At 45.1% G+C, this 14,769-nt stretch overlaps 1 protein-coding gene across 1 annotated transcript in view; it reads right to left on the reverse strand.

Annotated features, from left to right (window-relative positions):
• Window positions 1–14,283, reverse strand: part of MAP3K7CL (MAP3K7 C-terminal like) — a 33,972-nt gene extending 19,689 nt beyond the window's left edge. The window contains exons 1-3 of the mRNA XM_066370410.1: window positions 13,996–14,283; window positions 11,819–11,927; window positions 224–285 (exon numbers count right to left, since the gene is read on the reverse strand). Of these exons, the coding sequence (XP_066226507.1) occupies window positions 224–285; window positions 11,819–11,888 (132 nt within the window). The 5' untranslated portion in view covers window positions 11,889–11,927; window positions 13,996–14,283. The remainder of the gene's footprint in view (window positions 1–223; window positions 286–11,818; window positions 11,928–13,995) is intronic.
• Between the last annotated feature and the right edge of the window lie 486 nt (window positions 14,284–14,769).

Below are 14,769 nucleotides of genomic sequence, written 5' to 3' on the forward strand. Positions count from 1 at the left end.
GAGCTGGTTTACCTGTGCGATCCTGAAGTCCAGGTGCTGTAGCTGGATGAACAGGCAGGGACACTGCACCAGAACTTTGGCCTGACTTTGCAGCTCTAGACATGTACAACTTGATGGCCTGAGAGCGCCCCTCTGCCTCCCTCGCCCCGTTAGGCTGACCCCACCCCGTCCATGCAACCCTGTAGAAGGAAGAAAGAAGAAGCAAGGCTAAAAGAGGCCTTACCTGCAGCTGCTGGTCTAGTTCTGGAAAGACCAGAGGAGTGGAGTCCTTAGGAGGTGTGTCATCTGAAACACAAAAATACAACGACCTTCACTATAAAGCCCTCTCTCTCACAGAATGGCCCTGTATTATTGTCATCACTCTAGTTGAGGACAGACAGAGTGCAAAAAACAATTGTGCTCGTGTTGATACAAACAGAAGGACTAAGAGCTTAGTTGGCCGGACTAAAGTTCTGCAAATGTTCTCTGGCAGTTCTCCAAAGAAGAAATACTATTTGTATTATAACACTGTTATGTTAGTCAAAACAAAAATACATATATCTGCATGACTAGGTAGTGGCACAGTGGATAGAACGTTGACCTGGGACACAGAGGACCCAGGTTCAAAACCCTGAGATTCTCGACTTGAGCATGGGCTCACCAGCTGAGCATGAGGTCACTGGCTTGAGTATGAGATCATAGATATGACCCCATGGTTGCTGGCTTGAGCCCAAAGGTTGCTGGCTTGAACCTCAGTGTTACTGGCTTGAGTCAAGGTCACTGGCTTGAGCAAGAAGTCACATGCTCTGCTGTAGCCCCCCGGTCAAGGCACATATGAGGAAGCAATCAATGAACAACTAAGGTGCCACAACAAAGAATTTATGCTTCTCATTTCTGTCCTTCCTGTCTGTCTGTCCCTGTTTGTTCCTCTCTCTATCTCTCTTGCTAAAAATAAATAAATACATACATATATCCTATACAGGCCTCAGTGGGACAGAGAGGACATATTAGTGAAAACTAGAAGAGAGTTCTGCTCCGAATGACCAGGGTGGCTGGTTTTGATAGTTTCACTCTCTGCCCTTACCACAAACCCCTACTCATGGGCAACTAACCAGGGCCCATCCTGGGTCACAACGGAAAGGGCAGCACCCCACCTAGCCCAGCACACAGCCCAGATGCAGAGAGAGATGGGCACCTCTGTCTCCAAACCGACACTGGCAGGTGTTTCCGAATGAACAGGTACAGATCTCAAAAGCATTAGGGGAAACCTGACAGAAGTGTGGCCTAAAACACCCCAGTCACCCCCCAAATCTCCTCAAGAGCAGCCTGCCACAAGGGTCCTGGCAAGAGCAGTCAACTCCTCTGTCACCAGGTCCAGTGGCAACTCATCCCCTTTCCTATCCTACTGACAACGCCTCCCCAGGACATCAGACTAGGAGACTAAGACAGAATACAGGCTTGCACATTGGCACAGGTAAGGAGAGTATGTCACATGTTGCTGTCCCACCCCTAGTCACCACAGCTAGGTGAGCACTGTGGGGACAGAAGCCACACCTGCGAAGACAGAGCAGACAGTGCATGTTGGAAGGTGAGAGGAGCCAGAGAGGAAGCCGGATTTCCTGGGACTGCCTTCACGCGGCTCCCCGTGAAGTCTTGCTCCTATCTCCTTCATTATAAAAAGAATTTATTTGCTTTGCTACAGCGAAATGCAGAGCACATGCCTGGTGTCCCCAGAACTGATGAGGCCCATGACCACAGTCTCGTCATTACTTATAGTCATAGCACCTGCAGGCACATACATGTGACCACGCTGGTACTTTGCAGACAAATAAAGGCTTAACATTTGGGTCCATGAGTTGCTAGAAAGCCTGATTGATTGACATAGAAATAAATATAATTGATTTTCCAATGACAAGCAAAATAAAAGTAAGACCTTTGTTAAAAAATTAATGAAGTCAGTTTAATCTGAACAGGAAATGGCAGCAGAAACAAGAACAGAGATAGATGTGAAGAAGAGCAAGTTGGGTGCAGAAGAGCGAGTTGAGCGCCAGCCCATGGGTCACTGTCCGGTGCCATCTGGTACAGCTGGCACCCCTGCCCGCCAGGAGTTCGGCTCACAATGCTGCCCTCCACACTGCCCCAAGCTGACGTGCAGTGTGTTCACTTTTAAACAGTGTCTGTCTTCTTTGACTGGTTTTAAAAATAGGCAAATATTCTAAAAGGAGGACAATGAATCACAGGACTGGGCCAGAAGGGAAGAAGGAGAATGACTCAGGCCGACAAGGACTGCAGCCGCGCACAAACACATGGCCAGACCCTGGTAAAACGCACAGGCAGCGACACCTGACCAGGGTTCCTGAGCACAGTGCACCCTGCTCTGACAGTTCCGGAAACGCAGGACACACTGTGCGGCATCCTCCCCCCCCCCCCCAGAAAATCTGCCTTTTTAAGAAAGAAAGAAGAGCAGTAACCAGATACATTTACAAAGTGACAGGATGAGATGCAAGTGCATCTTATTAAAATTTACTTATTTACCAAATATTTATGTGACACCGTGACAGGGGCTCTGTGGCAAGTCAGCAAATCACCTTATCATATTTTTAATGTATCAAGGAAATAATTCAGCCCTGGCCGGTTAGCTCAGTCAGTTAAGAGCATCATCCCGAGCCAACTAGGTTGCAGGTTTGATTTCCGGTCAGGGCACACAAGGGAAGTAACCAAGGGATGCACAACTGAGTGGAACAACAAAGGCTTCCCTTTCCCCTCTCCCTCCCTTTCTCTTTCTGTCTCTCTAAAAATGCATAAAAATTAAGCCCTGGCCAGATATCTCGGTTGTTGGTTGTAGCATCGTCCAGGAGAACAGAGATTGCTGGGATTGATTCCCTGGTCAGGGCACATACAGGAGCAGCTTGATGTTACTGTCTCTCTCTCTCTCTTCCTGCCTCTCTCAAAACCAAAAAACAAAAAGGTTTTCTTCCTTTTCAAAACGAACATTGGTCTTGATGAACCAGACAAAACAGATCCCAAGCAAGTGTTTAAAGCATGAAATATAGAGGAAGAAATTAAAGAGGAATTTGTTATAAGGAGAGGCTCACTGCCTGTGTTGCAAATATGATGTAACTAAGTCAATGGTGCTTAAAATAGGACCTCCTTATGGTGTCCTAGCATTGCGACATCCCATAGTACGTTCGGAATGGGCTCGTCTCGGAGCCTGAGCAGCTGGAGGGTTGTGTTTGTGGCTGTGCTGTTCCAGATCTCCGTAAACTCTTCTCTGCCTTTCTCCATGAATCACACAAGTGGGACCCATCCGGTCTGTCATGTAGCCCCTCACTGTTCCGTGTTCATTGGAGCCACATGTGGACCAGACCTCTGGGTGCAGAGGAGAGACAGGGGCTCATAGACAGAAGGCTCTCCCAGCTCAGGCTCCTGGCCACCCTCTGCCCTCCCTTACCTTTGGGCTGTGAGTCCCCACATTCTGCACGTTTGTACTTCATGAGCCAGCAAGTCTCCCCCAAACACTGGGAATCATTGTTGGGTGTCCAGCTCGTGCCCACAAGTCACAGTGACCACTGTGTGTCACTGGCGTCTCTTCATGACAGAGAACATTCGGACACCAAAATCATAAGACAAGCGTCATCTTCGACCAGAAGAGTGCTCATTATATTGGATAAATTTAGCTTTGTAGATAAAAGCAAACACTGAAAAATCCTCACTGCCATGTCCTTATTTCTTCTGTTTTACATAAGCAAGGTGAAAATGTCATCAAAGCCAGACCAGGTGTGTCGATCAGCCTTTTAGAGCCACTGGGCTCCTCACCCAGACACAGTCGGGGGCTGGACCGGGACATCAGATTCACTCAGAGGAGACCCACCGCAGTGTGCAGGGGAGCCTTCTCAGGGACATCATCATCCTCTTTCCCACTCCCAGCCAGGACCCTGAGAAGCCACTGCTCAGACTCCACTTCATCTCCCCGCACACCCAGCAATCAGAGCTAGCCTCATGGTCACCCGCCTGCCCATTACATGGAGCCCTTGGGCCAGGTGGGCCCACAGAGGTATAATGTTCTGCCCACAATGTCTGTGGATTCTTCATCATTCCTGAACAGGAGCCCCAGGTCTGCACTGACCCCCCACAAATCATGTAGCTGGTCCTGTCGGCAGTTTGACCCAAATGCTGATACCCTGGAGACCATCCTTCAGGGCACCAGAGACAAACACACCTTAAGGGCAAGTGAGTTTGGGCAGTGGCTGCAGTGCCCAGGCCATTGCAGAAACTCTCCTGGGAACTGCTTGCCACTTAGGACCCCGCTGGTCAGCACAACATTCTGGAGGACAAACCTGCATTTGAAGCTTGGGTCAGCCACTTTTTACTTGGTGAATGTGGACAACCAAAGTAACCTCTCTGAGACTCAGTTTTCTCCTCTGCAAAATGGGCATGGTGTTACCTGTCTCAGACACTAGTTATTAGTAGAGGAATGCATATATCAATCATTTGTCCTAAAACCTGGTACCTAGGAAATAATCAGTAATAATACATAATAAATGCCTAATATAATTAAGTTTAGTTTCTATTTCTTTTAACCATAAATCTGAACAAAAGGGTCATGGGGAGACAAAGCACCTTTGCTTGTGTGCATGCGTGTGTAACTGTGAGTGTGTGTGAGTGTGTGTGTGCATGCACTACGGTGGGAGTGGACAGCATCACTAGTCTTCACCTGAATAATACAAGCACAGCCTCTCACTGCTTAGCTCCCCTGTGCCAGTCAGAGCAGACTTCCCTGGAGCAGCCCCACCTCAGGTCCTGCAGGCTTACTCTTTTCCTTTAAATCTCAGCTTAACAATTGCGTTTCTCTTTCAGTTTCCTATCAATGCAAACACTTTCTATATGAAATATTGTGTAAAAAATTATCCTGTGCATGAAAGGACTTTAAGCACTTTCGTTTTAAATCTAAATCAAGATTAATATTTAATTTATAGAACTAAAGTAAGTGATATAAGGCTGCCAACACATTAATAATATATCAAACAACTTTTATAAATGTCTGGATACCTAGCTTCTCAATAGAGCATCACATCAACAGCTTTTTCAAACTTTATCTCCTGCTTGTTAAGCATTAAGAGATGTGAATTCTTTAAAACACATTAGATTTTCAGTGCCCATGAAATTAAAAGTACAGATATAAATATGGACATATGGACAATGTAAATGTCCATATGTAAATATGGACATAGATATAAACACAGATGTGGATGCCGGCAGAGATTTGGTATGACACCTGGCAGATGATCAATTCTTTATAATTAATATTTTTCTATTTAAAAAAAATTTTTCCAGCCTGACCTGTGGTGGCTCAGTGGATAAAGCGTTGACCTGGAACGCTGAGGTTGCTGGTTCGAAACCCTGGGCTTGCCCAGTCAAGGCATATATGGGAGTTGATGCTTCCTGCTCCTCCCCCCTCTCTCCCCCCTTCTCTAAAATGAATAAATAAAATCTTTAAAAAAAAAATTTTTTTTTCATAAATTTGAAAGAGAAAAAGAGGAAGGGAGAGAGAAGCATCAACTCGTTGTTCCACTTAGTTGTTCCATTTAGTTGAGCACTCATTGGTTGCTTCTCATATGTGCCCTAACCAGGGATCGAACTTGTGCCCTCAATGCACAGGGACAATACTCTATCCACTGAGCCCCCCACCCAGGGTCTGTGATTAGTATTAATCATCATGTTACCTGAACCAATACCTAAAACTATAAGGTAGATAAGATCACACATCAAATAGACTAAATGGTATTTCTTAGCACAGGGAGATCTGATTTAGTTGTGGGACAGGTTTTATATTTCTTAGAAACATTCATCTAAACACTATTATTGTAGCTATCATTTTGTGAGTCTTACCAGGATTTACCCTTTTTGTAAGACTATTTTTACTTATTTAGCTTATAACATACTCACCCAGAAACCTCTGCTTTAAAAAAGAGCCTCTAGGAAGTATATTTACCACCAAATAAAATTTACCTCTACTTTTTTTTTCCAGTTCTATAAAAAATATCAGAACTAACCTTCATCCATCATTTTGCATGACCACCGAGGAGCTCTCTGCTGTCAGGAACATTCATCTTTCTCTTATCACGTGGATCCCACTGGCCAAATGGGTACTCAAGGAAAATCAGCCCCAAGGGCCTGGCTTTGAATCCCTTTTTAATACTATTAACTGCCATTCGAGGCAAGTTACTTACCCTCCTATAGACAATGATCCACGTCTGTAAAATAGGTATAATAACATCTTCCCTCTGAGTCGTCCGGAATACATTGAAGTTTGCATTCTGGGGCCCAGCTCTGCTCAGGAAGAGTGCAGACAGAGCAGGTCTTTCTCCCACCTGGCCCACGCTTGTCTATGAGCTGAGCAGCTTTAAACGCAGGGCAGAGCTGGGACAGGACGTGCCCTAGCCCCCATGTCCCTAAGTGCCATCCACCAAACTTCCAGTGGTAACTTTATCCCTTGACCTCCTGCTGATTCCCCTGTGGGTATGCATAGTTGAACACACACACACTCTGAGAGAAGTGAAAAGCTATATACGTCAGTACTCTTTTGTTGCTTCATGTGAACGAGGTTTCCTGGGACCTGGAGAGAACAAGGATTGAGGGCCTGGACAGAGAGATCACCAGAATCTTGGGGCCCCAAGGGTGACAAAGGAAACAAAACCAAAGGGTCCAATAGCAGAGAAGGCTGAAGGAAGAGGACAATGACAAGACACCCATCACCAGCATCCCAGTTTCGCTGAGAGCCAGTTTGGCACGTGACAAAGAGAAACATTCACAAAAAAACCCCAAAAACAGTTAGATCAAGGGTAGCTGCTTCAGATACACACAAAACTGCTCCGATATGCAGGAGAAGATAGTTTTTCTTGAAAGAAACACCCACAGAATGGGTCTTGGAGTTTTTTAACTGAATATCATGTGATTAATATATGCTAGTTATAAAAATAGCTCAAAAGATATTTTTTTAAACAAAATGCTGAAAGCCACCAGCTTGGGCCGAAACCAATATCCTTGACACCACTTTTTAAATAAAAACTAAAATATAAATAAATAAATAAATAAACAAACAAACAAACAATCCCAAAGCTTAGGGATTCTCCACATTTATGTGTGAGTATGTCAGGTTTTGGCTCCCCGGAAGGGAAAGAAAACTCTCGAGTAATTAGCATGAAATCCTCAGGGCAGCCCGATTCTCCCTACTCTCTAGTTGGAGAAGAAACCCAAGAAGAGAGATTCACGTTTCTTTTCTGCTGGGAAATTGAATTTTCTGTTGTGAAAACTAACTCCATGAAGGTCTCAATTTAGAAAGCTAATACTTCAGAATTGCCAGTTTGGAAGCCATCCCAACGGTATCATTAGTTTAAAGATACACAGTGCAGCTTCCGGAAACATTTAGCTACATGTTACTTCGTGGAGTTTTCCAATGATAGACCAGAAATGGTGATTATATTACAAAGGTCTTTTTTCTTTCCCCTAAAACTTGCTTCCTTTATTCCAGCCTCTGGAGAGAGTGGTCTATTTGGGGTCTCGAGGCTCACTCTGCTGTCAATGAACAGCGACAGAGTCCCCGTCTTCAAGGGACAGTCTGTGAGCAGGTCCTTCTCACCTCCCTTCAGAGTGTGCTCTGAACCTAGTCATCCTGTCATCTAATCCAGGACTCATCCCATTGTCGCACACCATTACAGAAAACCCCCTCCATTTCTCCTCTCCACAGTCCAGACTGACCCACAAATCACACATTGTCATCATATCACTCCCTTGCTCAAGAGCTTTTCACACTCTATCACTTTGGATCAAGTCCAAGCTCCTTTGCTGAGCCTTTTAGAGTGGCTGGAGAACTCTGGTTCACACTGGCTGAACAGACACACATTCTCCATGAGGCTGCAGCCCCAGCGCCCAGGTAAGCAAGCTCAGGGGGGCGTCACTGTGCACAGTTCAGCCCCTGCTCCAGGTGAGGAGGGCGTTAGCACTTAAGGAATATATCATACTCTTCCTAACTCAGGTGTTGCTCATGCTTCGTGTTTGGAGGGAAAAGGAAGAACTGTTGAAAGATAAATAGCACCTTTTTTTGTACCCAGTACCCAGAAATGGCACCTTTCCTACACTGCCTTCCCATACCCTACCCACCTTCAAGCCCAGGTTGACCACCATGTTCTCCAAGAAGCTGCTGTATCTGCTCTGCATGATATGCTGTATCTCATGCTTCCTTTATTCCAGAGGCTGGAATAAAGGAAGCAAGTTTTAGGGGAAAGAAAAAAGACCTTTGTAATATAATCAGATTTCCCCCAGATGCAGATTTCCCCCAGTCTGGGCCCAACGCATTGTCAGATACAGAAGTTGGCACATGGGACTTGTATTTTTGAAGACTGCTCTCAGGTGATTATTTTAAGGTTGAGAAATACTAAATGAAACCAGAGGAAGAAGCATGCCGTACCCTCTTTGGCACACCTCGGACATAGTCTGGGAGTGTAGAAACTAAGTCAAGGTCAGGTCACTGATAAGAGGAGAAGCAGGGACACCCACACCCACCAGCTAGAGAACAGGTCCCTATCACTGGTCGCTTGTACTATAAACTCTATGTAGGCAGGATCAGGGACCAGCTGAGTATTTCATTTGTGTCAAGCACTATTGGAAATTCTTCACCTGTGTAGTGTTATTTGATTCTTACAACACTCTGTGAATCATCTTACACATCTTATGGAAAACTGAAGTTCAAGAAAGTTTAGTAATTTGCCCAGATCATACAAATAATGATGGAAATGGGTCTAGTAACCACACCTTACTGATTCTAAAACCCTACGTTCTTAACCTCTATTCTAAATTGTCTCAGAGAAATATGAAAAGAAAGAAAAGAAAAATAACCCTAACATAATTAATGAAATAAATACCATATTAAGCTCATAAGAAATGAATAAGTCAACATTCACAGGGAAAAAGGAATCCTTTTTTCATGGACTCTACTTGATCCTCAACAATAAATTCAACACTAAAATTATTCCCTGAAGGTCCACATTAGTCATCCCATTTCCTTTGATAGTCTGGGATGTTTCTCCCTGATATGTGGTCTGTATGCCAATATGCCACATGCACTGGAATTTGAAAGGCATGCCCAGTGTGATGGGGGCAGAGCTGCTCAGTGGATACCCCACACTCTCTTATTTCAGGATTCCACAGGGAATGTCCTCAGGTATGGGCAAAACACCCTTCTGTGCACTTGCAACCTTTGTGAATGCAAAACTGCAGACTCCTGGGCTTCAGTCTGGGCCCCAGTCTGGGCCCAACGCATTGTCAGATACAGAAGTTGGCACATGGGACTTGATTTTTTTAAATTATTTTTTTTTATTTATTCATTTTAGAGGAGAGAGAGAGAGAGAGAGAGAGAGAAAGAGAGAGAGAGAGAGAAGGGGGGAGGAGCAGGAAGCTTCAACTCCCATATGTGCCTTTACCGGGCAAGCCCAGGGTTTTGAACCGGCAACCTCAGCATTCCAGGTCAACGCTTTATCCACTGCGCCACCACAGGTCAGGCCGGGACTTGATTTTTAACGGGTGCTCTCAGGTGATTATTTTAAGGTTGAGAAATACCAACTCCTGCCCTTGAGTACCCTAGTCAGGTGTCCTTTCTAAAGATATGGGGACCTACTGGTTACAAGAAGATGAGTTCCTATACATCAAGATTAGGGATGCACAGGAATAGTTTATTTATTTGAATAAATGATCATCATTATTTGATGCTGCAATATCAGAAATTTTTTTACAAGTGAGCATTCTCTGGTCACTTGAAAGAAACAGAAACAAATCAGTCTAAAATGACTGATGAAAAACATGCAAGACCTCCCAGGCAGGGGCCAGGAGAGTGAGAAAGATGGTGGCAAATCAATGACAAGCTATCCACCTTGTACTTCAAGGCAGAGTCTGTTTATGCAACCCAAGGTCCAGAGTCCCCTCTCAATGGCTTTCCTTGTACATACACAAATTCTGTTAAAATAAAGATGAGGGAACAGTACTTGTCTCGTCCTGAATTATAATACAATGATATCTTGGAATACACTAGCTTAATATAATGAAATTTTCTTTGTAAGGCTGCTAAGTTTAACAGAGCTTGTTCTGCTTGCATGGGACATGAACACAAATGATACATCTTCTTTCTCCTCGATTTGGGGTTACATGTGTCTGTCCTGTGAGGTAGCCACTCAACACGGACTGCCTCTCAAAATCTTGCCTTTACAAAACACATGAAAACAAAAGGGTTTTTTTTTATTCTTATGTGTTTTTGTTTGATTTTAATTAAAAGACTTTATCTTTTAGAGCAGTTTTAGGTTACAGGTAAATTGAGCAGACAGTACAGAAGTCTTAAAGACCCTCTCACCACACACAGTTTTCTTTTTCTTCTTAGAGACGCAGCATGGAAATGGAGAGAGCTCGATTGCCTGTCTAGTGACCGGAGTTTAAGTTAAAACTCCACTACTCACTATGAGTGTGGTCTCGGCTCCCCAGTCTCTGTCTCTGCATGCTTGGAATATTAATGCCACCACAAGTAAATACCTAACACAAAACACAAATGCAAGTAATGCCACTTGTCATTTCTGTGCTGCGATGCACTGGTTTGCCTATTGGGAGGATTTCCCTTCCCTGCTCCCTTTCAAAGGAACACATATAGGGACATACATGTGGGGAGGAGTGACAGACAGGACCAGAGCAGGCCATGGAAAGACCAGGTGACAAAGAGACCAGGCTTCCCCTCTTGTGCTGCAGAACCAACCAACATCCCGGGGGGCTGCACAGTCCAGGAAACAGGGGCAGCGAGGCTACCAGTGCGATCCTTGGCAAAGCACAGCCTGAGCTGCCTGTTAGGTCAGACTTCACGGAGCCTAATCCTTCCTTTGCACTAGTTAGGGAGGAAACTGTCCCTTTTCAGCCATTCCTCTATATGGGCATTGTTGGAAGAAAAAGTAGATGATAGATGATGATGATAGATAGATAGATAGATAGATAGATAGATAGATAGATAGATAGATAGATAGATAGATAGATAGATAGATAATAGAAGACAGATGATAGATAGATAGATAGATAGATAGATAGATAGATAGATAGATAGATAGATAGATATAGATAGATAGATAGATAGATAGATAGATAGATAGATAGATAGATAGATATAGAAAATCAATCCTCAAAAGATCCAAAGTCTAAGAGACTATGCTGCCTGAGCATGTGCTCACGTGACATTCACAGATGACATTAGGCTGAGGGTGACAGCTGAATGTGTGGAAGAGGCCCAAGCCTTCCTTGATCACTGCTGTGACCTCACACCAGCTGAGGTCCCTGTTGGGGATGGTGCGATGCCCGTGTGTGCTGGAACGTCATGGAGAGAGCCAGCCGCAGGCTCCAGGTGTGGCAGCCTCACCTCAGACCCTGCTATTCAAGGAAGGCAGCCTCACCTGTCCTAGGTCACAAGCTCAGTGGAAATGTGGGAACAGGGGTCCCACTGAGGAGCTTAGGCTTCAGGAAGTGCTGCTGGAACCCAGACAGCGATATTTTTACACCCCGACCGACTGCCAGCTCCCAGTATACGTTTCCTCAGGAAGGCTTAGCAATGACCTATTTTGCTGTTGCTAGACATTGTCATAGCCCATGGCTCTTATACTAAAAGGAAGCAAAATAGGGAAGGGAGAAAAGAAGAAGAAATGAACTAAAATGACCAAAGAAAGAGAGACGAGGTAAGCTCCCGCAGGGGTTCTCCGGACGCCCCCGCGAGCAGGCAGGCATGCCTGGAGCAGCTGGAGGGCTGTGGGCAGGTGCGTACCTGAGGCATCGTCAAGGCTGAAGGCGATGCGCACGGGCTGATCCGCAGGGACCCTGGCCGCTCTGATCATGTGGGCACCGGAACCTCGGCCTCCCCCCGAGTCTTCCAGCTGCAGAACGAGAAGGCATCATCATGTCACCCCTGAGCATCTGCGTGACACCCAGGGGTCCTTGGAGTGGAAGGCCAGCTAAGCATTGCTTCCTTATTCTAAAGGTACTCCCATGAACTAGCTTCCCTTCCCTACCCCGAAGGTGTGCACCAGCCCCATTTAAGTCCTTTCTCTGACATAGAAAAACAATGCTTTGGAAACATACATCTAGAATAAAATGTACAAGATATTTTTAGCATCCCTTCACACTGACCAGTCCAACCTGGCCTTTAGAAGGCTTTCATTTTATTTTTAATTGAGGGGGATAAAGAAGTCTTCACTGGGAGTCAGATGGATTCCTGTTACACTGGGCTAGCTCAAAAGTCTAAGGCGGATGTGAGTCCTTGACCTGGGGTGGTAAAGAATGAGTATCATGGAGTCATTTGAAGAATGTCAAAGACTAATTTAAAATATCCCAGTTACATTATGAAAATGATGTGCTTTAAACATCTGACCGACTACCTGTAAATCTGGCGAGAGCTCTATGGTTACACGTCTTAATGCACAATATAAGCAAAAGACAAAACTGGGAGACACCCCATTGATGTTCTGCCTCATCTATTAGATTATTATTTAATTAATAAGCTAGGGAGACTGAGTGGGAAAGTATCCTGCAGATAAGATGTGTCAGGGTGGGCAAAAACACGACTATTTCTTTGTCATAACAGAGAATTTAGCCCAAACACATTTACACCAAGATATATGATAATTTTTATCCACTGGCACTAGGAAAAGATATTGTTATAACTACATCTTTGTTATTTAAATACATACAAGGTGGGGCAAACATAGGTTTACAGTTGTTTGTATTGAAAACAATACAATAATAAATAAATAATAATGCAGGAATAAAGTCTGTTTCGTGCACTCACAACTGAAAATGTACGTTTGCCCCACCCATATATTTTTTAACTTTTTTTATTTTTTAGTCATGTTTCCCCTAAACCCTCTACTTTCCTTCTCATGTAAACAATAAACCAAAAACTCTGAATGATATTTTAAAGAAAATATCTCTAAAAATGGCAAAATATAAATCATCTCTTTAGCCATCCTTAAGCAAGATTCTGGGAACTGCTTCAGTGGGACATTTTCTCACAAGAAGGTCCCTGAATCTTTCCCATAACTTTTTTTTTCTATCTAAAAATAGTGTCTAGAACACTGAACTTTGTTTTTACAATTATTTATAGAGCCAAAGCAAATGCATATATATGTACATGTATATTTAGACATGACATATATATAGAACCATCTCACCCAGTATGTGGAAAGAAAACAGGCTTATGTTCAATACTTAGTTTTGTTTGGGGGGAAAAAAACCCCAGCAACTGTTTATCATGCAATTAGAATAATGTTCGGTCCATTCATTTCACATTACAAGTAGTGAGGAAACCCAAAGGACTGCATGTCACACCGTTCTGCGTTAGAGAGAGTAGTGACATGAAACACCCAACATAAGAAGAGGGTGATATAAACCTGTTTCTCAGCCAGGATTTGCTTCCTCTTAGCCCTGACATAACATTGCTATGCAGCTTCATCTGCTTAGAATCAAGCATCCTGTTAGCCACCTGTTCCTGGGGGATAGAACAGACTGCCTCCAATTCAACAAAACAAACAATACAACCCCCTTTCTGTTGTGACTAAAAGATAAAAGTCTTATAGTCACACATCGTACAATCAGCAAGCCACGTTACCAGAACGCCTCAGGGTGCAAAGCTGGGCTGCTCTTCCAACTGAGGCTCCCAGCACTGCCTGCACCGGGCACTGTGCACAGAGGTGGCAGACTGCCTCCAGGGAAAGGGAAGTGACAAACTCAGAGACACAGACAGAGCCGCTCCCCTACACAACCCACACATCTGTGTGCCTCGAAAGGGTGGCGGCCGCCAAGTCGGGTGGATTTTGAATACCACACAGGGTCCACCCCAAGAGTCCCTGCACCAGCTTGCCTTTCCATCCCTGCCCTGGGCTGCGACAGAGCTGTGGTTGAGCGGCTGGTGCTGTGCGGTTAGCGGGCATCACACCTGTTCCTTACCTCACTCGGCGGAGTGTGTGCCCTCGTGTGATCCAGGGCCAGCACTGCCTTGGCCGGCCGTCACTCTGTGCGGCAGAAGCTCAGTCAGACACTGCACCTGCCGTGGAGCAGCCACTGACAGTCTGAGGAGCAGTGACAGCTGTCAGGCCGGCTCTGCTACCTGCTGTCCCCAGACCCGCGTCCCACGGGCCTCCTGTTCCGCTTCCCGCTGCCACCCTCTCCTGCCCTCGCCTCTCCAACAGCCGGGATGTTGTCATGCTTCTAGAAAAAGCAGGAGCAAGAGAAACCCTCCTCCTGTCAGAGGCATTGATAAACAGCAAGTTGCAGAGAGTCCAAATGTTTTAATTCATTAGTCTCTGGCAAACCTAAAATACAAACAGGCTTGCTTCACACAACAGGAATGTCTTCAGCGTGACCCAATCGGTGTCTGACTACCACAGCTAACTGGCAAACACAGCATGACCCCAGTCAGCACAAATGCCGCTCGGTCAGCCCCAGGACACCAGCCAAGTAGACGGGCCACAGGCCACCACTCGGGTGACAGCAGTGATGATCCCCATTAAGAACGTGAGGTTTGAGGTTGAGCGCTGATGGGCTTGATGACTCGGTCTCGACTACAGATGCCACCAATTGCAAAAAGTGTCAGCAGCACACAGGAAGGGGTGTCAGGATTGTAACCTCCCAACAGCTGTAAGCCTGAATGCCAATAGTACTCTAAGATAGCTGGACGATGATGGTGAGGTTCAATAGTTAAATATAAACAAGTATTAAGAG

Source organism: Saccopteryx leptura, chromosome 2 (assembly GCF_036850995.1).
Source record: "Saccopteryx leptura isolate mSacLep1 chromosome 2, mSacLep1_pri_phased_curated, whole genome shotgun sequence".
Classification (NCBI taxonomy): Eukaryota; Metazoa; Chordata; class Mammalia; order Chiroptera; family Emballonuridae; genus Saccopteryx; species Saccopteryx leptura.